Here is a 23,948-nt window from a genome sequence, read left to right as displayed (position 1 = left end):
ATATGTAGTAATATATACTCAAAGTAAATACCTATTTTTTAAATAAAATAAAACAACTAAATTCAAGCCAAAAACTTTCTTAAAAGTATTAGGAGAGACGAAGTCCCAGTGGTCTTATAACTGCAAATGATTTCAATGTTCTCTCAACATTCAATGCCTCTTAAACCAGGCACCGAATGGTTTGAAAAGCTACTGTGACAGCAAAGAGAATGACTGACTTCTGATTAAAAGGACTAATGAGCCTAACAAATAAACCTCTTAGTAACCGCTAAATAATTTTAAAACTGGCATTTTCACTCATTAACTTGTAAAAGGGGCTTGTTACAGAGTACTGTTCCAGTGTTACAAGCAGACACAAGGCTCTCTGCCCCTGTAGTTGGGTACTCTCTTGCTGAGCTCTGTGTTTGCAGGATGGGGTTGGCTTTACGAGAGGCAGCTTCAACGCACAGATCGCTGAAGACAGGCCTCCACAGCTGGCTGGTGACAGGCCCTCTAAGGTGCTAGGAGGACTGAGCTTCTGCCCTTTCAGAAACAGAAATTAAGCCTCCCTCAGCCCATTACTGCCCTAAGAGGCACAGAGTGCAGACCTCTCCAATGGGTCCCCTGACAGAAGAGAAGCTCCCCAGGTTCTCAGTGGAGAGTCTTCAGTTCCTATCTTGCTGGGCCTCACGTCTGTCCTGACGCTGATGATCCTTCCTCCTTTCTGACAGTTTCTATTTTTCTTTTTATCAGTACTTTATTGAGGCAGGTCCTGTTCTAGGCTCATGGAATACATCAATGAACAGAACAAAAGACCACTTTTCCCATGGAGTTTACATTTCAGCAGATGGAGGCAAACAGTAAACAAAATAAGTGAGCAAATTATAGAGCATGTCAGAAGGGAGTAAATACTACACAGATAAAAAGATGATAAGGGTAAAGAGGTTCAGGAGTGACAGTCGCACTCTAAAGCAGAATGGTCAGAGTGAGTGGGCCTTAATTCTTGAGAAGGCGACATCTGAGCTAAGACATAGAGGATGTGTGGGAGGAGGCTTGTGAAGGTCTGCAGAAACGCGCCTGGGCAACCAGGGTCAGCCAGTGCAAAGCCTGAGACAAGGATGTGCCTGGGATTTCTTGAGGAACCTCAGGAGGCCAGTGTGGCTGGAGTGGGGGCGGGGGGGAAGTTAGGCCAGGGATAAAAACATAGAGGTAAGAAGAGGGCAGATCACGAGGGCCCTACAGGCATTATAATGGTGTTGGATTTTACTGAGTGAGATGAGCCAGTGCAGGTTTTTGAGCAGAGAAGTGTCATGATTTAATTTATGCTGAGGAGACCATTAAAGTAGCAATGCAGAAATAGAAAGAACAGGAGTCTAGGTGAGAAATGAGGGCGGCTCAAACCAGGATGGTGGTAGCAGGGGTGTGAAGAGCACTTTGGAATCTGGACATGACTTGAAGGTCAAGGCAATAGGATTTCCTGATGGGCTGGATGTAGGGTATAAAAGAGAGAAGTCAGGGTCTGAGGAACTTGCCATCAAACCTGGACAGGGAAGGCTCTGGGGGGAGCAGGTGCGAGACAGCAGAGAGTTTAGTTTTAGACATGTTGAGTTCTAAGACATCTACCTGAAAGCTATGGGGAGATGTCGTGAGCAGATACATAAGCCTGGGGGCTGGTTGCCAGGTCTGGGCTGGAGACAGCATTTGAGAGTCATCAGCATATACATGGTATTTGAAGTAATGAATCTGGATGAGGTCATCAAGGGGATGAATACAAATAGAGAAGAGTATCTTAGGGGCACCTCAACACTGAGAAGTTGGGGAGAATAGGAAGAAGCAGTAAGGGAGTCTGAGAAGAGTAACCTTCTTAGTCTTTCATGGTTTCTATGCATAATCCTGCTTCCCCGCCCCCCCCCATCAGCTTGCTTTCTGGTACTTTTATTCTAATAGATAAACACATGGTGGCAGCAAATCCACATGGAAGAACATGAAACAGATGAGTTGGTCAGGATGCTGCTGATGCAGCTGAATACAGGGCTGGCCTCAGAGGCAAGGAGTCTGGTGTCACTCAGAGGCCTCTCTTGGACTATCCTCGACACAGAACTGTGAAACAGTGCAGCTCAGAAGGTCTGTGCCCCTTATCCCTGAGGGGCTTCTGTCTTCAATGCAGACCTGTTAGAAACACCAACAACCCAGTTCCTTCCACCTGTTCCAGTTTTTCTGAGAGACACAAACAGCATACTGACATACAATGATAACACAACAATGAAGAATTTACTAGTTATTTCAAAAAAGGTGGCACTTCCTGATACCCCTCCCTTCTTTTTTTTCCTACCACTAATCTGGGTACAGGTGGGGCTGTGACTCAAGTGTTCATCTTACTGCAGTTCCTCTTATCAATTGTTTTCTATAGTTTTAAATACAAATGTAATTTTTAAAAAAATCATGGAAATTTTCAAACATACACAAAAGAAGAGAGACTGATCCAGTGAATCTCTATATGTTCATTACTCAGCCTTGCAATTATTAACATTTTCCTATGGCATTCAAAGATCATTCTTAAAGAAGTGTATTTCTCTCTTTCAACACAGGGACACTGGCCCCAAGCTAAGGGTCTTTCACTTCTTTTCAGCTCTGTACCTAGGAAAAAACAAGAATCCTTTGTCCTTTTTTGTCCTAAACCTGTCCCTGCTTATCAGAGGCTTACACTTTCCTGAGACTATGCTCAGAAATCCATGTCTTGACTCTAGGTCTTTCTTTCCATCTTTTGTATCAATATATATCTTTGAAAACTCACAATATTTTCTGAGAGCTCTGTGTTTGGGGATGTTTTTCACCAGCTTAACTGTAATTGTGTAAGTAGAATGATACTTTTGAGAGTGTACTGAACTTTCCTTTTCCTGCCCTTACAAGTCTAGCCTTTCTAAAACTACATATTCGGGACTGCCCTGGTGGCCCCGTGGTTAAGAATCCGCCTTCCAATGCGGGGGACGTGGGTCCAATCCCTGGTCGGGGAACTAAGATCCCACATGTCGCGAGGCAACTAAGCCCACGCACTGCAACAACTGAGCCCACGCCACAACTAGAGAGCCTGCACACCACAACTAAGACCCGTCTAAGCCAAAAATAAAAATAAATAAATAAATAAAATAAAAACAAAAAAACTACATATTCATTTCTTGGCCTGGCCTTGACCTCCCAACCAATCTAAACACAGAGACACTGCTGCTTCTTCCCAAGTTCCTGTGATGTGCACTTCACCATTCTGGTTTGAATTAGATCCAGAGTGGTAGGACCCCATATCACTTCCATCTTCTGGAAAATGAAATGATCAACAAGACATGGATGTGTCAAAATGTCTGCTGTCAATCTGGCAAGGACCTTAGCAGAAGTTCAGATAATTAAAAGTTTTACAAAAACATACCTTGCCAATATCAGAAATTCCCATTACAGTCCCTCCTATTGGTCAGTGCCTCCTATTGGACATCCCCTGCTTCTCCTTTTTATTCTCACCCAAATGCTATCCTCTAAGGCACCTCTAACTCCAGTCACACAGATTTTCACAGAGTGTTAGTCTGTCTCTCCCTCTTCTACTAATAATCATTATCCTGACCACACTACCACATCACTTCCAGATACAAAGCTCTTTCACATGCATCACCTCATTTGATTTTCAGAGAAAGCAAGCAAATGGGTCTTATTATTTCCCTCTGTATACACACAAGGCTCCTACTGGAGTCTGGGAGAGCATCTCATTAAGACACAAAGAGGGCTTAATGGATTTATCAGGATCTAGAGTTTACTATTCACTGGGCCCAAGGATTTATCAGGATCTAGAGTTTACTCTTCACTGTGCCCAAGTCTGGGAGTCCTTTTCTAACTTATCTCACACTGATATTTTCTCATTTGAATCACTGAGCTACCCGCTTCTACCCCCACCTCAACTCTAATTCTCTCTTCTGTATTCTATGAGCTATTCTTCAGAGTGCTTAGGATTATCTGTATACCTTTCCTTCTCTCCTTATGTTTCACGTATATCCTTTTGGACCTGGTTAACTTGCTCTGGGAAAATATTTTCTTCCTCATGCTCATGAAAAGGACTCCATTCTCAGCTAAAAGCTCATCATTTCTACTTCCTAAACAAAATCCAGAAAAACCAAAGTTCTGCATTCTTTTTTTTTTTTAATATTTAGCAAAAGTCCTTTATTTTATTGTCTTTGAACTCAATGGAAGCTTAATGGAAATTAAATTAAGTTTAATTTTTTAAAGTTAATTTTTATTGGAGTATAGTTGCTTTACAATGTTGTGTTAGCTTCTACTGTACAGCAAAGTGAATCAGCTATGCGTATACATATATCCCCTCTTTTTTGTATTTCCCTCCCATTTAGGTCACCACAGAGCACTGAGTAGAGTTCCCTGAGCTATACAGTAGGTTCTCATTAGATACCAAAGTTCTGCATTCTTTTCCAAAGGTTCCCACATTCAAAAAAAGGGAGAAGTGATGAGAACACCATCTGTCCTTGTTTTCTACACAAGATTCTGTGGTCCCTGATCGATTCTGATGGTGTCATTCAGTCTTCCACCAATCAGCTGAGGTGACTAATCCTCACTGGGTTGGTACTTGGCAGCTGAGTCACCTCACTCTGTACACATGGTCCAAGAACATAACATACCTGCTAATTGGAGCTACCGAGTTAGCACACGACCTCTGCATTCCTATCAGCAGCACCACGAGCTTTTTTCCCCTCAGAGAGGTTGGTGTCTATGGTCCCTCATGGCTCTGCACTTCTCCTGAAGGTCTGCTTTACTTTCCACATATATTGGAGCATGACTCTGTGCTAGATGCTGAAAGTGTGTGTGTATACAGGGGTAAACAAAAGAGACACTGTATCTGCTCTCCTGAAGCTTAGAGTCTAACTGTGGACACATAGTACGCAAGTACAGAACTGTGATAAGTACCGTGATGAAAAATAATACAGTTCCATGGGAGGGTAGAACAAAGGGAGAGAATTTACTTTGGGGGTTCACTGATGGAATCTTGGAGGAAGTGACACTGTGCCGAAATTTGAAGGATGAGTGTGGTATAGTAAGAAATATACATATGGTCTTTGTCCCGAATTCCTGGCACAGGGCTCCTAAAACCCTTGAAATCTCCTATGTGATAGGAGCATCCTCTCCCCTCTTTTTTACACAAATGTTCATAATGGCTTTATTTGTAATAGTCAAAAACTGGAAACAACCCAAATGTCTATCAGGAGGTGAGCAGATAAACAAATTGTGGTTTATCTTTACAGATAATATTACTCAGCCTTAAAAAGGAAGAAACTATCTTTTAATTTTGATTTAAAAAATCTTTAAAATGTATCTTTATCAGTTTTCTACACAAAGTAATTTATATAATACAGAAGGGTATAAAAAAATGACAGTGGTTTTGAGTCTGAATTAACTATTTTTTATAACATGTTTATGGAGATGTAATTCAGGAGTGTCTTTTCTCCCCTCATGGGAGGGAAGGACCTAAATAGCTTCTGGACGGGGCTGGCCACCAGAAAAAATAATCATGTGATTAAAGGGTTAGACCATTCAGCCCCCCAGCGCACCTCCCCTCCACAGGAGGGTAGAGGGACTGGAGATTGAGTTCAATCACCAATGACCAGTGATTTCACCAATCATGCCTACTCAATGAAACCTTGAAAAAATGTGGAATGACGAGGTTTGGGGGGCTTTCAGAGTTGGTGAACACATCGAAGTGCTGGGAGCGTGTCATGCCCAGAAAGAGCATGGAAGCTCTGTGCTCTCCCTCTTGCCCAATGCATCTCTGGGTTGTTCCTGAGTTGTATTCTTTATAATAAACCTGCAATTTTAAATATAGTGTTTTCCTGAGTTCTGTGAGGCAACAGCAAACTGCTGAATCTGAGAGGGGTCACAGGAACAACCCAAACTTGTATTTGGCCAGGCAGAAGTATGGGTAGCCTTGGGACCCATTTGTGGTTGACGTCTGAAGTAGGAGCAGTCTTGTTGGACTGAGCCCTTAACCTGTGGGGTGTGCACTGATTCCACGTAGTTAGTGTCAGAACTGAATTGTAGGACAGTCAGTTGATGTCAGAGAATTGGTTTTTGTTTGGAAAAACAAAGCAATGGGTAAAAGTATACAGGTAAAGGGTAAGGAGAAGAGCGTTCCAGAAAGAAGGAAAAGTATGTGCAAATGCCATGAGGTGGGAAGGCGCTTGGTGCTTTCTAAGAAACAGAAGGAGGCTCATGTAATGGGAATGCAGAAGAGAGTAGCGTAAGGTGAAGGTGGCGAGGTGAACAGAGGCCAGTTCATGCAGGACCCTGGTTTTTATTTTAGATACAATGCAGAGCCACTAGATATGAGATAAGTGGTTAGATACAAACTAATTCATGATTTTAAAGTTCTCCTCTGGACTTTTTGTGGGTTGTAAAGGAGCCAAAATCAACTGAAATAGTCCTGGCGAGATTGTGATGGTTAGGGCTCGGGTGGGGAGTAGAGGTAGGGCAGGTTGATAACTGTAACTGCTGGGATGTGGTGATGGAATGCCTGTTGGGTGTGAAAGGGAAAGAAGTGACTTGGAACCGGCAGCATGATTTGCCAATTAGTGATGTGGGGAAGACTGGTGAGGAAGGATCAGAAAGTTCATTTCTGGGCATGTTATGCTGCAGATGGGGATGGCAGACTTCAATCAGAGAATACAGAGTAAGGAGATGGCCAGGGTCAAGCTCTGGAAGAACAGCAACAATGAGAAGTTGAATAGAAAAGATAGTTCAGCAAGGAAGGCCAAGAAAGAGCAGCTTCAGGGCAGTATGGACTCACAAAAGGCAAGAAGAGTCTCACTGATGGGGTGATCAGTTGACTGATACTGTTGCAAAGCCAAAATGATAAGAACTAAAGACTAACTTTTGGATTTAGCAATAGAGATGTGCTAGCTTCCCTCAACAAAAAATAATTAGATGGGGTGTTGGGATGGAAGCCAGATTAGAGACAGCTAAAAAGTAAAAAAGGGGCTCCATTTTTAGGGTAGTAAAAATACTCTGATATTATGACAATGGATATGACATTATACATTTGTCCAAACCCCACAGATGTACAACACCAAGTGCGAACCCTAAGGTAAACTATGAACTTTGGATGATTATGATGTATCAGTGCAGGTTCATCTTTAGTAAAAAATGTATAATTCTGGCAAGTGATGTTGATAATGGGGGAGGCTATGCATGTGTGGAGGCAGGGGGTATATGGGAAATCTCTGTACCTTCCTCTCAATTTTGCTGTAAACCTAAAATTGCTTTAAACAAATAAAGTCTCTAAAAATTAAAAGAAAGGAAGGAAGAAAGGAGGGAAGGAGGGAAGGAGGGAGGGGGAGAGAGAGAGAGAAAGAGAGAGTGAGTGTATGAGAGAGGGAAAGGAAAGGGGGGGAGAGAGAGAAGGAAGGAAGGGAGGGAAGGAGGGAGGGACGGAGGGACGGAGGGAGGAAGGGAGGAAGGAAGGAAGAAGTCAGTCAGTCAGTCAGTCTAGAGTATATGGATACAAGGAGGGAGGGGGTTCTGGAGAACTGCCAGAGTGCTGGGGGGGAGCTGCATTCAGAGCGGCCACACCAGATGGCTTCTTCCCTCCTCCCTGCTTGTGCTGAGCAATGGAAGAGAGCAACTAAGGCAGTGAGCTCTGGTCCTGGGGCCAGAGAGGCCAGGCAGGATGGATACCCTCTCATACAGAAGACCAACTAACAATATACCTAACCCAGCAGCACACTCTGCCTCCATACTCCATACTCACTGGAGGCTGTGACAGACAGAAATGGCAACCATACACAGGTAAACACAGAATCTTCAACATAACCAAAAATCAGACATTTTGAGGAAAACCAGCATTGTGAAAGAGAGGTACCAAACAACAACAACAACAAACAGCATCTGAGGAGACAATTATTAATAGCATAAAATAAGACTTCAAAATAAAATAATAATATTTATTAATCTCACAAAGGAATATGAAAGTAAACTGCATTCATAAAATTGAAAAAGGCTACAAGGAACATATATTAGAAATAAAATGCAAATGTTAAAATAAAAAAACCTAATCAGATGACTCAACAAAAGAAATGGACCCAACACTAGACTAAATTAATGAGCTGAGAAGCTCATCTAGAATGTAGTGCAAAGGAAAATGAAAAAGAAATGAGAGTTCAGTTAAGAAATATGGAGGACAGATCCAAAGCTGTACTCATTCATCTACTAGAGAAGTCCAGAATGCAAGCAAATAGAATTAAAGGTGAGGAAACAAAGAAATAGAAGACAATGTTGCAAAACTCAAGACTCCAGTCTTCAGACTTTATAAAAGGTCCTCCCCAAGTATCAAATTCTTTCTCAGATCTTTTCTGAGAGAATGACTCTAGGATATAGTTCTGCATAACAACAACATCCAACAAAGGACAAGACATGGGACACATTCAATGGTGCAAGAAAAAACCAGTAGAACTTAAAAAAACTGTTCCTATATTATGTAAAATAATTACAGTCTAGAATTTAAATTCCAGATAACCTCTACCCAGGTGGTGGTCATTGGCTGGTGGTGGGGGAATAATTACAGGGCTCTCTCAGAGCCCTAAAGCCACCTGCTCTTGCAGGAACAGGAATCATGAAGCTGTCAGCTGAAGCCATGCTCACATCCTCTCAGTAGTTAATGATCTTCTTTCCATCTGACCTCCTATGCTTTAGCTTGCATATGGATGGATGTAATACTGCCCCAGCCCCTGAATCCACACAACTTTCAGCTAACTCAGGGGTTTTTAATGCCAGCTGAACATAAGAATCACTGGAGAGCCTTTAAAATACCATGATGATCAGGTCCCATACCAGACCAATTAAATCAGCATCTCTGGGGGCAGGGCCCAGGCTGCTGCTTCTTTTTTAAGCTCCTCAGGTGAATTCTAAAGTATAGTTAGTGCTGAGAGTCATACGAGAACTGTTTCAGGCTCTCAGAACCCAATTTAAAACTTGTAGGAGAGGCCTCTAATTAGCCCTGTTCATCTTCGCATGTCAAATTACAGGTTCATTTGTATATAGGCTGCCCTTAAGTGCTAGACTGTTAAATAACTGCATTAAAGCGTGATTACGTGGTATAATAAAAACATGGGTAGGGTGGAGTCCAAGAAGACGTGGACTATGGGGTGAATGTGCCAGAAGAAGACTTCATAGAGCAGACAGGCTGGGTTCTGAAAGAGTAAGAATATGACAGGTCAGTGGGATCAGCTAAGTACCCCTGAGGCAAATGCAGAGGAGAACTATTTAAGTGTGTCACCCTCCCAAGCCCCACTGCTCACATGGCCAAAAAGGAAGGGGATGACAACTATCTTGGAGGGACTTATAATTTGGTGGAAGTCACAGTGCAAAGATTCAAGAAATATTGAATTTGCAAGAATATAGGAGGATTCACTGGTTCCACTCTGGAGGAACTGTGGAAGATGGTTGGTGTCAGTGAGTGAGCATAATAAAAAAATGTTGGGAGGGGTGGGAAAAGATTTTGAGATTTTAATTTTTCTGTGGTTAACATTAGAGAGGGCAATTTCCTTTTGAAATCTATATTTCTGTGGAAAGAAGATACCTCCTTGTGAATGGGAGAAAGGGTAATCACATTTCCAGCATTCCATATTGCTGGCATTGCATCATTTAGGACAGAGCTCCAATGAGCTAAGATGGGCATACTCTGAAAAATAAAACAGAGAGTGAATTCCTGGCCTAGTGGATGGTGTGGCTTTGGAGTTGAGGTAATTAATATCCTGCTTTCATTCATTGACAAGTTTCTGAAGCCTATCTGTATGGAAATATAGTAAAGCTATAATTCAAATAGATTCAAGATAGATAAAGGAACACCTAAAAATAAAAAAAAAATAACAATAGATAAAATGCTCATGAAGAAAATAAAGGAAAAAACTGACACATCTGCTTGGTGAAAAATACCATAAATAGGGTTAAAAGATGGTCCTAAACTTCATTAAGAAAAAGGTGAACATCCCAATAGAAATATGAACAAAGGATACAAACAGATAATTCAAAACAAGAACTATAAGGTATAAGAGATTAGTAAATATCATTTATAAACAAATACAAATTAAAACAAGGTACCAATGACACCTCCCTGATTGGCAAAATTAAAAATAATGAAAAATAGTTAATGGTAGTAAGAGAAATAGGCAGAAATAGTAAGAGAAATTACATTCCTGCTGTAGAAGTGTAAATTCATGCAACTGTTCTGAGGGGCTATTTGGTAGTGTTTTTGCATTTTGATATAGCAATTTTAGGATAAAAATTATCCCAGAGGTATCACAGAAAAATGCAAAGACATTGGCAATACAAATTAAGGACCATCTGGGCTTCCCTGGTGGCACAGTGGTTAAGAATCCGCCTGCCAATGCAGGAGACACGGGTTCGAGCCCTGGTCCGGGAAGATCCCACATGCCTTAAATCTGTGGTTTTTTCAATATTGAGCTGCATGAGCTGTTTGTATATTGTGGAGATTAATCCTTTGTCAGTTGCTTCGCTTCCAAATATTTTCTCCCATTCTGAGGGTTGTCTTTTAGTCTTGTTTATGGTTTCTTTTGCTGTGCAAAAGCTTTTAAGTTTCATTAGGTCCCATTTGTTTATTTGTTTTTATTTCCATTTCTCTAGGAGATGGGTCAAAAAGGACACTGGGTACTGGTAATACCCTATGGGGAAAAAAACTCTTGTCCTGGGTAGTGGTTACATGAGCATGTTCAATTTGTGATAATTCACTGAGCTAGACATTAATGATTTCTAAGTGTTTCTGTAATTTTATATTATACTTCAATATATTTTTTTTAAAGAGAGAAGACAGATCCCATACAAGGAGTGGTTATTATAATGGCACTAACCTTCTGAATATTAATACTAGAAACAAGAAGAAACAGCAAAATGCCTTCTCAATACTTTTTTTTTTGGCCATGGTGCACAGCATGTGGAACTTCCCCAAACAGGAATTGAACCCATGTCCCCTGAACTGGAAGTGTGGAATCTGTTTTTTTTACAAGCTCATTCTTTTTTTTAAAGGTGTAGGCTTATTTATTTATCTATTTTTGGTTGTGTTGGGTCTTCGTTTCTGTGCAAGGGCTTTCTCTAGTTGCGGCAAGTGGGGGCCACTCTTCATCGCGGTGCGCGGGCCTCTCACTATCGCGGCCTCACTTCTTGCGGAGCACAGGCTCCAGACGCGCAGGCTCAGTAATTGTGGCTCACGGGCCCAGTTGCTCCGCGCCATGTGGGATCTTCCCAAACCAGGGCTTGAACCCATGTCCCCTGCATTGGCAGGCAGATTCTCAACCACTGTGCCACCAGGGAAGCCCAGAAGCATGGAATCTTAACCACTGGACCATCAGGGAAGTCTGCGCCTTCTAAATTTTAATGGAAGATGTTTCTAACCTAGAATTCTGTATTCGAATTTTCAATCAAATGTGAGGGTAAAATTAAAACATTTTCAGACAGGGAAGGTCATAGAAAAGTTACCTCCAAACGTACCTTTTCTTAGAAACTTCCTGGAGAATGTGCCCCAATATAAGGAGGGAATAAACAGGGAGACAAAGACATGGGATCGAGGAGACAGAGACTTTAATATAAGAGGAAGGCAAAAGAAATTCCCAAGACGACAGTTGTGCAGCAGGCCTCAAAAACAACTAGTGCACTTGGAAGCAGCAGGCTAGGGTTCTAGGGCAGAAATCTCCAAGAGAAACTAAAACCAGGAGAGTACTTGCTTGTGTTTGACCATACTGAGAGATTGTTCAATTCTGTCAGAGTATAGGGGTGAATCAGGGGTAGCTACATAGAAAACCAAACAATTAAAAACCCCAAATATGGCAAATATTACATTTAGGATAAGCAAAGAGTGATTCCCCCACCCAAAAAATGGGGAAGTATAATTATAGTTCAACTCAGCTGCAAACAGGTTTTTTATGATTATAACAACATAAATAGGGACTCCTGATTTAGCCAAACATTGTGATGTAACTATATTACACGAGTGGGAGGAAGGGGAATTTCTATGTGTTTATAGTGTGTGGGGGGGTCCTGGCGGAGGTAACATAAGATAATAAATCTTTCTACAGTAGGACATCAAAAGATAACTGAATTGAAAAATCAAGAAAGAGTGTAAGCCACTGACACGGATGCCTCTAAAGGTTGAACATACTCAAAATCCATTAGGCAGAGCAAAACGTTAGGAAATTATGTTAATTAGGGTAAAACCTAGTGGGATTTGTCAGAAGATTGGGCAAAGAGTGGGTAAATTGAATAAGTTTACCCTATCTGTTCCAGCCATGAAAGAAAGTTATATTGTACCTAACTGTATAATTCCTTGTCTAATGTTGAAAATACTTTATAGTAATAATGACTATGATATTAAGTGGTGAAATAGAAAGGAATGCAATGCTTTAGATTAAAAAAAAATCAGCATTGGATTTTGAAATATATTGAATATCCATTTTTGCATTTATCTAAATTAAATAATTTTTCTCCTTTGGAAAAAAAAAAGTGTAAGCATGGAGAAGTAAAAAACAATTAAAATAATTTAAATGGGGACAGTGAAGATGGGAAGGTGTGGGGCAGGATGCTGTCGCTTTCTCTTTGCACTGTAGCACTTTTTCAATTATGTGTAATAGTATTTTCTTAAAAATAAAATTAAACTGAAAAAAAACCGTATAAAAACAAAAGAATCTCAGGGCCTAACACATCACTTTTAGCTTTAAAACTCTAGATAATCACCTGAAACATCTCGTGAACAAGAAGAAGCATATATGTAGCACACACCAGTAATCATTATTAATTACATGTTATTTCAACCCCAAATCCTCCCCATATGAAGAACTAAATTACCTACATTTAGTATAGGGTACATGAAAAGCTGCCGCAAAAAGCCAGAACATACAAACCAAATGTCTTCATTTTATCAGATTAGATTGAATTTACAGTATTGTAACCGACATGTAACTTTTCAGGAATACATATAAAGTTAGTTTGATCTGTTGTGCAAACATAGGATTATTCATTTATCTTTTATGGGCTGATAATTAATGAAATTAAGTGCCTGAATCAAAAGAACAGATACAGTTTGTATAACTGCAATTACCTGAAGAAGGTCACGAAGAACTGTACCAGGTCCATAAAATTGCTGTGCTGGGAGAAGGCAATCTGTGACAGAAAAACACATAGAGTGATTGGGTTATAAGACAGCACCATTAACTCAGCCTTCTCGTTGAAGCAGAAAGACATTAACATTTCAGGAAGAGATTAATGAAATTTTTTCACTTGAGGAAAAGCACCTCATCCCTTTAGTTTTTCTTGCTTAATTGCCACACAAAAGTGATATTCTGAGACTCAACACAAACCCCTACAGTCCCCCTGCTCTTGACACCAGATCTCAGTTTTTAGTCTGACCTGGAAGACTTCTCAGACTCCTGCTAATGACCCCAATGACAAGCAAGTCAGGTTACTTGCTACCTCCTTGTGCCCTTTTCAAGACAAAATGCTCTCGTTTGCTTCAAATTCCAATTCTTGGATCTACCGCGAGGTGGGCAGCTTCCTTTTGTGCCCTTCATGCCTTTGACACTTAATGTACTCACTTCAAGATAACGTCCTTTTTAAAAAAAAAAACCTTATCCCAAGTTTCACTACACTGAATATCATCTGACAATCAATATAACACCAATTTGAACTTAAATAATTTTATACCAAGAATATTATAAAATCCCTAACGTAGTTCATCAAATCTAAGACACCACTAAAACAGGCATTATTTTGTGTACTATTAAGAAAACACTGTCAGTTACACTATGACACACTGCTTTTAAAATCATTGTAAGATGTATCATGATTTCAGAGATATTAGAGCATGAAAAAATGTGCACCTTAGAATTTATTAGTAAGTATGATAATTGTGTCCTTACTACCCTATGACACACGTGGTACTAGCCAGATGTTATGGTGTGTTCTCTGCTTATTTTTAAGGGACCACAGCCCTCCTTGGGGAGATAATGGTACTATAAATGAAACAATTATTGAATAAGATGGTAATTATTGAAATGAAGGCAGTAAGTATGACAAGAGTCACGTAAGTAAATGATTAGCGTCTTCTTTTCCTAATCCCACCCTACCTCCCCCCGCACCTACTCTCGTCAACTCCCATCCTACAGCAATGCAAGGAAAGTGCTACAGCCTAGGCCCCAGCACAGTAACAATTCAGTGCTTTGCACTCCTTTCATAGACTCACAGAGGCAGAAGAGAGGAGAAGCTTCCACTGCTTTCCTTTTTGATGCTCTTATTTTCTTTTTGACATTTAAATAAAGGTCCAATATTACCTATTCAGGCCATAGAATATTATGGGGCATAGAATCTGAAGTTTTTGTATCCTCCCTCTAGCCACCATTTATAATCAGAAATACAAAGATACATAGATTTGATATCATAGACAAGGAGAAACCATATTCTTTGTTTCCTTCATTTATTATAGTAATCATCCTAAATAAGAAGGTTCCTTGAGAGAAGGAAAACGGCAGAATATGGCTACAGTCCTCATATAAAGGTTTTTAATAAGACTGGGGAAAAACAATTACATAAACGAGTTTACTCAGTCTTGAGGAATGAAGAGTCCAGGTTACAAGACATAAAGAAGGAGAAGGAAACAGATTTTAGTGCATCCAATTCTGTTTAGATTTTAATCTTTTAAAACATTAGTATGTCCTCAGTGTTTTAAAGAAATCCATGAGGTGATTTTATACTCACTGTAGGGTGCCAAAAAATTTGGATGCTAATGGCACCTTCTGAAGACCCATCAGGTGTCTGTGTGTCCTGTGCCACATAACACTCCTAAGGGCAGCTGGGATCCCAACCATTAGCCTGATTTCTTGCTAAAGTAGAGCCACACCACATTCACATACAATTTAAAATCATAAAGAATCTATATAGGGCTTCCCTGGTATCGCAGTGGTTAAGAATCCGCCTGCCAATGCAGGGGACACGGGTTTGAGCTCTGGTCCAGGAAGATCATACGTGCTGCGGAGCAACTAAGCCCATGAGCCACAACTACTGAGCCTGCGCTCTAGAGCCCACGAGCCACAACTACTGAGCCCGTGTGCCACAACTACTGAAGCCTAGAGCCCATGATCTGCAACGAGAAGCCACCGCAATGAGAAGCTCCCGCTCGCCGCAGCTAGAGAAGGCCTGCGCGCAGCAATGAAGACTCAACACAGCCAAAAATAAGATATAAATAAATAAATAAATAAATAAATGTATTAAAAAAAAAAAAAAAAAAAAGAACCTATATAAACTTGCTGCCAGTGTGGCTGGTCCCCAAGACTCACACTACTCTAAAAGTGGTTTTCTTTTGTTGAATGTTTATCATGTAAGTCTCCAAAGTTATAAGGTTTCATAGAGAAGCAAAGGTTCTTTTTTTTTCCTTCAGAAAATGTCTGGAATTTATATAAGCTATATAATTTTACAGAGCGAGAGCAGTAGTTATAAGCTCTTTTCAAATCAAATCCCTGTCTTGGAGTATTTCTGCCAACATTTTTTTTCTACCCTCCCAGTGGAGAAAACCCCTCTGCTACTGTGAAACTCCGACTGACGGTGACAAACGATCGCTCAGCACCATTCGATGAAAAGGTGGCCCTGGAATTCTTCTGGTTCCCTGTTTGGTTCTTGCTACCTTACACAGGACGGGAAGCCTTGCCTTACGTCCTGGGCACTGGGGTTGGTGTAATTAGGAAAACATAACTGGGTGTGGGAAAGCCAGGTGTGTTGTTTCCTTTAAATAAAGTTTGCTCCACAGTTGGGGCATCTTCACTTCCTCAAGGCAAAACAGCAGATGAACCCAAAGGGGAACAAGACGATGGCCAAGAAGATGCCCAGGAAGGTGAAGGAGTCCTCCAGAACCCCGAGCCTGCAGACAGGGCAGCCTCCAACGACAACGATGGAACTGGCAGGGTGCCGGGTGACATTCCGACTGTGGATGTTGTAGACCCTGGGGTGGTAGGTGGGTAACCCTGTGAGGAGGTAGGGGTAGGGCGGCGGCTGGAGGGCGCCGTAGCGGTGTGGGCTATGCACAAAGTAGCCCTGGCCGCCCTACAGGTTGTAGGCAGGAGGCTGCTCCTGCAGCAGGGGCTTGTGGTTCATGGCGGGTGGCGCCCACGGGGCCCAGCCTGGTTCCCGCTCGCGCCCCCGCTCCCTTTTGGACTCGGCTCCGGCTCGGACTCAGGGGGACTCCCAGACGCCTGGCGGTGGATCTTCCCCAGGGGTGGGTGTGGGGTGAGGAAGTGGCGGTATAGAAAGATGGCCTGGCCCAAACCTCAAAACCAGGAAATGGAAGGAAATGAAGGAAATGGAGAGGATGTTTTAGAGTTTTGAAAGTACAGAGAAATAAGGAGTAACTGCACGGTAGGCCTTGGTGAGGCTCTGAAGAACCAGCGATCATTCTGCACCCAAGCCTGTCACATATGGGAGTGAGGACAGCTGCCTTCAAACCTCATGGCCATGGGCCAGGGCACCAGGAGTAGCAGTCAGTGAATGAAAATCTCTGGACTCAGTTAAGCCCTGAGGTTTCTGCATGTCTCTGAGGGAAGGGGACGGGGCTCTGTGGATACAGGCTGAGAATGAATTTCATCAACTATGGTGGGTATAGGCTGAGCCCAAGCTTACTGTAAAAGTAAGAGAATATGACACTTATTATACTCAACTGCCACAAAACAATTTTTTTTTAACACTGGTGTTTTGCATCTATACGTACAATCCACAAAGCAGTTACAAATGAATGAATGAATGAATAGGGAAAGATCACTGTTTAATATAGAAGGTCTGAAAAGGGAGAACCTCTAATTTGCTTTTATCTTCTCCACCAAGAACTATCTTCACTGTTACAAGCATTTAAGTCAGGGAGAGGATGCGAAAGGATAGCTGGCTGCCCTGCGAGGTGAAGTTTTCTAGCTTCAAGGCAGCACTCGTCAGGCTTTAAGAAAACCCAAGGTCTATATGCACATGGCAGAATCTCTGTGGGCTGCTCCCTTGGCCCCCTGAGGCCAGCGGCTCCACCAGGGCTCAGCTCCACCTGGCCAGGGAACCCTTCCCGACTATGGCCCATCTGCTCCTCAACTCTCCCCAAGAGGCCAGGCTCTGCAGATGCTGAAGACCCGACATTAGGACCAGAGAGGGCTCAAGTGGTCATGGCTGCCCTCTGGCTCCTGGCTCCTTGCCAATCTTGCCACATAACTCTGAACACTGCAAGGCCAGGAGAGGACTGATTCCTCCCATGAGAACTTAGGCCTGTTTACAAACAGCTTTCCAGTCTAGGCCTCAGCTGTGCCAAGGATGGAAGATTCTATGACTACTGGCTGAGCATATCCTAACTTGAGTCTAGTGCTGCCACTGCCGTGAGTTTTGCTGTGACACAAAACAACTTTTTTTTTCTAAACCTAAGTTCTATATGGAACTCTATGTTGAGACCATAGGCCCTGGACTGGATCCCAGTGACCATCACCTGGCCTCACACACCACCCACCTAATGCTGGTTTGTGCAGGCACAGAAACTATATACCCAAGCTCTGGTCAGAGCCTCAAGACTGGGTAACACTACCAACCTGCTCATTCCTGACATGTAAGCTAACACTCACCGTCTGTCCACTGTCAACCTCTGGGCTCTCTTCCTCAAAGTTCCTTCCAGCCATTCATTTTCACCACTCTCCAGAATCCCTATTTCATTCCATCATGTTCATCAATAATTTAAAAACCATTAAGAACTACATATACCTGGTTGAAATATCAACAATGATTCCTCCCCACCCCCTCCTCTCTCTTTTTTTAAAAAATTAATTAATTAATTTATTTTTGGCTGCGTTGGGTCTTCGTTGCTGCGCACAGGCTTTCTCTAGTTGTGGTGAGTAGGGGCTACTCTTCGTTGCAGTGCGCGGGCTTCTCATTATGGTGGCTTCTCTTGTTGCAGAGCATGGGCTCTAGGCGCGCGGGCTTCCATAGTTGTGGCACGTGGGCTCAGCAGTTGTGGCTCACGGGCTCTAGAGTGCAGGCTCAGTAGTTGTGGCACACGGGCTTAGCTGCTCCGCAGCATGTGGGATCTTCCCGGACCAGGGCTCAAACCCGTGTCCCCTGTAGTGGCAGGCAGATTCTTAACTACTGTACCAACAGGGAAGCCCCTCTTCTTCTTCTTAAGGCTTCTCTCCAGAGGCCCTCACCTTTAATTAGATTTCTGTTCAGTTCTTCTGGGAGGTTATCTTTTTATCACTAATAAGTTGGGTTTTGTTTTGTTTCATTTTGTTTTTTGTTACTTCTTGATCTACTTATTTTAGGCATCACTTACTAACTTCCTACTAGATTAGAAGGTGATTTAGGCCATCACCCCCCCACCCCCCAATCCCCCAGTAGAATTATATCACTATATTTACTGCCTCTGTTATAATTTCTGTGTTGTTATCCTGAGGGTGATGGTGATGGAAAGATGCCAAAACAGACAGGAAATGGATATAATACCCTTGGATTCAGGGAGAGGATGTGCCTTGCACCCACAAAAGGCTGTAGGAGCAGAAGACAATATAGCCATGCCCACTGGAAAGCAGCTTCCCAAACCTCACAGGCCCATGGGGAGGAGCCCTCAGGCCTCTGATGCACCCCTGCTTGGGGGGTGGGGAGGAGAAGTCAGTAGCTCTCAGGGAAGCTCCCTTTGCCATTTTCACTAGGGTGAAGTATGCTGGGCTGAGGGAGAGGAGGTTTTTCTCCTGCCCTCTGATTGTTCTAAAACTGCCCGACAGTGGCTAATAACTGGTAAAACTCTAGTACAGTGCTGTGTGCTTCCTGCAAAGGAGAACAGAATGTCAGTTCTGAGATATGTCCCAGCTGGCCTAGGCTGCAGGCCCAGCTGAGGCATATTCTTGCAGCTAGTTTTGGGAGGTTAAATAATATATTTGGACCTTTATTTCTTGTTCAATCATCTGTATTATCCCTAAAAAAATTTTTTTATTGTGGAAAATATTAAACTTTTTAACAAGTAGAGAGAATAGTATAATGAACCCCATGTGTTTATCACCCAGCTTTAATAATTACAGCTCACGGCCAATCTTATTTTATCCATCCATACTCTACCCATTTCCCCATGATCATATTATTTTGAAGCAAATCCCAGACTTCCTATCATTTCATTCTTAAGTATTTCAATATAGCCAGTATTCCTTAACTACCCTCTTTGTAAAATTAGGGATGTTTGTGTCCTCATCCTTCCGTTTTCTTCTACTTCTCAACTCTTTTGAGAGTTTGACAAGATTCCAACCTAGAACAATTCAATCTTCTAACACCACACTATGTAGACTGGGACAATAAATTCTTGGTCTCTAACCCCTGCTGGCTCTTCAGCACTGGTCAACAATCATGCTGACAATATCAGAAAAAAGCTGCCATTACCTATATAAATGTTACAAAAGTTGCCAAAAAACTCAAAGTTCTGATACCGAGAATAAAGCTCTCATCTACAACTATGCATTCATCTAGTGCACATTTATGGAGTGTCTACAGTTGATTAACACTATGCTATGACACTGAGGACACAGAAATATAAAAAAGCCCTTGCCCTTAAGGAAATCTTTGTACAGTGAAAAACCAGACACGTCTATGACCGCAGAGGCACAGATGAGGAAAAGAAGCTGCTATGGGATATGCCGAAGGGTCATCAGAGGGACCTCTCCCCTGGGTTTCTAAATAAGACTCCCCAATCCAGCCCTGGTCCTTCCAATCCATTTTTGTAACTGCTGCCAGAGGCATCTTTCTAAACACTGATCTTGGTCACCTCTTGGCTTAAAGCATTTCAATGACTCCCAGTGGTTTTCAGGCCACAGTGCAAATTCCTCAGCTGAAGCCCCAGTCTCTTCATGACAGCTTTGGCCTGCCCTACTCTCCAGCTCCTTGCTCACAGAACAGTCACTTCAGCTCTGCTAAACTCCTAGTAGTTCTGGAAAGTGACTGGACATGTCCCTTCCCCACCCAGAACACTGAACTCATGTTCCTTAGGGCTCAGCTCTGGTGTTGCCCCGCCTCATGCAGACTCAGGCACCACAGGGCACTCCCTTCTCCTCCCAGGGTGTCCAGGAGCACGGGGGCATCTACCAGTATCTGGCATGGCTCCTGCTGTCCACTCATGGCTGCCTCTCTGGGTCAGAAAGTCAGCTAAGTGAGTGAATGTTAAAGGAAGTCTAGTGGGTCCTAGCTATGGAGATCACAGGAGAGAGTTCTACTAGAGAAAGATTTACCCATCCCAGACATAGGTGCTGTTCATAGATGGTGTGGATGGGACTATCCAGGGAAAAGGGCCCAGAGGAAACCCTAGGGAACAATGGCACTGAAGAACTGAGAAGAAACAGCCAAAGCCACAGCTGAAAAGTAGAAAAGAGGAGACTTTTAAGAAGGAATAATAAATAATGATCATGATGAAAACCATGAGGTTGTACAGGAAGTTTAAATGCCATCTGAAACTAAGACAGATTTATACTTTCTTATTTATTTTTTTTGGTTGCACCGTGAGGCATGTCGGATCTTAGTTCCCCAACCAGGGATCGAACCTGCACCCCCTGTGTTGGGAGCGTAGAGTCTTAACCCCTGGACTGCCAGGGAAGTCCAGATTTATACTTTAAGTAGTTTAGTTCTAAATGTATTTCGTGGCTTTATAATTTTTAAAATCCTTAAGGTACAGACATCTAATACCAGAAGCTATGTGTATACATTATTATCATAAAATAAATATAAACTTTAGAAGTATATCTGACTATTCATAACAGCTAAAGAGTAAAAACAACCCAAGTATCCATTAACAGATGAATGGATAAACAAAATGTGGTTTATCCATACAATAGAACATTATTCAGTCTTAAAAAGGAATGAAGTACTGAAACATACTAAATATGGTTGCACCTTGAAAACACTATGCTAAGTCAAAGAAGCCAGTCACAAAGGACCACCTATTACATGATTCAATTTATATAAAATGCCCAAAACAGGCAAATCCATAGAGAAAGAAAGTAGAGTGGTGGTTGCCAGGGGCTAGAGGATGGAAGAAATGGGAAGGGACTGCATCTGGCTATGGGGTTTATTTTGGGGGTGATGAAAACATTCTAAAATATTCTGTGAACATATTAAAAACCACTAAATTGTACACTTTATATGGGTGAATTGTATGGTATGTGACTTATATCTCAATAAAGCTGTTACTAGAAAAAGTACATCTGAGTGAAGACAAACAAAAGTTTCATACATCCTTTGCTTAGTATCACAATCCTATTAGCATCCATAAACATAACTCTAACATCTAAATGAATGCCCAGTTCTCAATATAAATTCTGTGTTGCCTTCACTTATGAACACTAGCCTCTTACATAAACTAGCAAATGAAACACCCAGCATGGAGAGGACTTCAATACTAGTTCCACATTACAATAACAACCTCTGTTGCAGAGCCTGTAACAAGCCAGAATCCCAGCACCACCACCCATCTTCCCACCTCACACACAATGTCTACCTGTGCATTCTCTATCTTGAATACCTACCCTCCCAAACTATAGCCATGGCTGAAGCCAGGTGAGTCCTGCTGACTCGGGGGAACATCTAGAATCATGTTTTGAAAGCAGAGGCTGAGGGAGGGGCACTCACCGACAAGAGCAACCAACCAGAAACCAGGCACAACTGACCCAACACACCCACCACCCTCTGACACACAGGCCTTTTCAGTCTGGGTGGTTTCTTTTTACAATTTTAAACTGAATCTACAAAGATTTTTATAGTTACTTGCAAACTCCCTCAGTTAGCAGTTGTAGGTTTTGCTCTGTTCCTAATTATGGAAAAGAATCCTGGGGTCAGTTCAGAGTGAAAGAACTTGAGTTTACCATTACCATTTTTAAAACACTAATATTTACACGAATTTCTGAGTAGAGAATTAAATTGCCTCAGTTATTTTGCTTTAAAAAATGAGAATCAAAGACAAAAAAGGCTTTTGTCTGCATTGAAAGCCGTACTGAAATTTAACTGCATGACCTACACTGAACCATTTAGACATTTTCCTATTCTCTTCCTTAAATAAGTCTCTACGTTTTAACTAAATCTATATGGTCTCTAAGTGTGTATTTAAAAGCTAACTACACCTAGAAAGACTAAGGCTCTGAGGAATATAAAGCAATACAGAAAGGTGCAGCCCCCTCTGTTGAGAATATGCCCACATCTGCCCAGGAAGATGCAAGCTCAGCCCTCCACACAGCACACACCCAGATACAGTCCCAAGTATAGAGAGAACCAGCATTGATCAGGGTCTTTTGAGAAGACACCAAGAATACATGATGCCAAGGGTCCAGTCACATTGTTCGTGAATACTGCAGCTATTTGTAACAAAGAGCAAAAAGACATATTTTCAACAGAACTTACCTGTTTTTTCAAGGGAAGCCTGGCAAACTAAATGGTGAGCATGCTATCATTTATTTTTGAAAGTGCTCCTGAACGCAGCTTTCATAAGTGGATCTTATTCAAGTGAGTGATCCAGTCCAGGTAAAGAGGACCAAAAAAATCAGGCAGAAAATCATCTCTTTGAGTCTTAAACTTGAAAAAAGTACTTTAAAAAAGTAAGTGTGGGGAAGAGATCCCTCCAGAAGGAAATGGCCATTTCAGTGACTTTCAGAGGGTGGAGCAACAGGGCAATGGGAGGAAAAAAAAAACTAGAAGTCAGAATTGGCAACAGCAAAGCTATCTCTAGCACAAAAGCCTGTTTATATGCACAGAGCCCTCTTTCCAAATGGGAAAAACGCCAGCAATATAAGTCGTTTTCACTAAGAATCTTAAAAATATTAATCAGTTTTCAACTATAAGAAACAAAGCTTGAAGTTCAATCGGATTTGGAATATAATAAGGTATGTCAGTATGAAAACAACCTGAACTTAAAACAAGTCAGTAAATTATATTTACTAGAACCCAAATAAAATATTTTACAATTGTATGTGATCTGTAACTTGGCAGTGTTAGCAGATGTTATCAAATTGAAATTGTACTGACTAGAGCCTAGAGCTCAAATTCCCTGGGGTTAGAGAAACAACCTAACCCTGCTAGCCCCACTCCAAATATAGCCAGTGGCAGAGAAAATTCTAATATGGCTCCTAAGATTCCTACTATATTGATGTGCATATCCTGTATAATCCCCTCCCCTTGAGTGTGGGTAAGTCTGACCTAATCTAATGAACCCTTTGAAAAGAGGGTCAAGAAGAAGTCAGAGAAAGGTGAAGCTTCAGTAGGTCTGTTATCTATTTTTGGTCTAAAATTTTTATTTTCAAATGTTACATAAATGGAATTGTGCAGCATGCGCATTTCTCAGATTTTTTTTCCACTCGGCAAAACTTCCTCAGATTCATCCAAGTTGTATCAATAGTTTGTTTCTTCTTATTGCTGAGCATTATTCCATGATATGTATGTAGCACAGTGTGTTTAACCATTCACCTGTTGAGAAATACTTGGGTTGTTTCCAGTTGGGGCTATTATGAATGAAGCTGCTAAATATTGCTGTACAGGCGCTATAAACATTGGTATACAGGTGTTTGTATGAACATCAGTTTTCATTTCTCTGGGATAAATGCCCAGGAATACAATTGCTGGGTTAAGTATAGTAAGTGCCAAACTATTTTCCAGACTGGCTGTGCCGTCTTATCAGCAATGTATGCATGATCCAATTTCTCTGCATTCTCTCTAGCATTTGGTGTTATCACTATTTTAAATTTTAGCCATTTGATAGGTGTGTAGTGATATCTCATTCTCACTGTGGGGTGTTTTTTTTTTGGCCACGCCTCGTGGCTTGTGGGATCTCAGTTCCCCGACCAGGGATTGAACCGGGGCCCTCGGCAGTGGAAGTGTGGAGTCCTAACCACTGGACCACCAGGGAA

The 23,948-nt window shown here is 41.8% G+C and overlaps 1 protein-coding gene and 1 pseudogene across 3 annotated transcripts in view; both read right to left on the bottom strand.

Moving 5' to 3' along the window:
- ATRN (attractin) overlaps positions 1-23,948 on the bottom strand; it is a 170,167-nt gene that overhangs the window by 19,330 nt on the left and 126,889 nt on the right. For 2 of the 3 annotated variants that reach the window (XM_068524863.1, XM_068524861.1), the window contains exon 25: positions 13,124-13,185. In XM_068524863.1, coding sequence (XP_068380964.1) covers positions 13,124-13,185 — 62 coding nt within the window. Of the gene's footprint in view, positions 1-9,135; positions 9,207-13,123; positions 13,186-23,948 lie in introns of those variants that run through there. The other variant, XM_068524862.1, reaches the window with a different exon arrangement.
- Positions 15,799-16,164, bottom strand: LOC137778584 (membrane protein BRI3 pseudogene; annotated as a pseudogene).

Source organism: Eschrichtius robustus, chromosome 16, assembly GCF_028021215.1.
Source record: "Eschrichtius robustus isolate mEscRob2 chromosome 16, mEscRob2.pri, whole genome shotgun sequence".
Classification (NCBI taxonomy): Eukaryota; Metazoa; Chordata; class Mammalia; order Artiodactyla; family Eschrichtiidae; genus Eschrichtius; species Eschrichtius robustus.
Note: the sequence above shows the minus strand (reverse complement) of the source record. Positions and strands in the feature narration are given on the sequence as shown.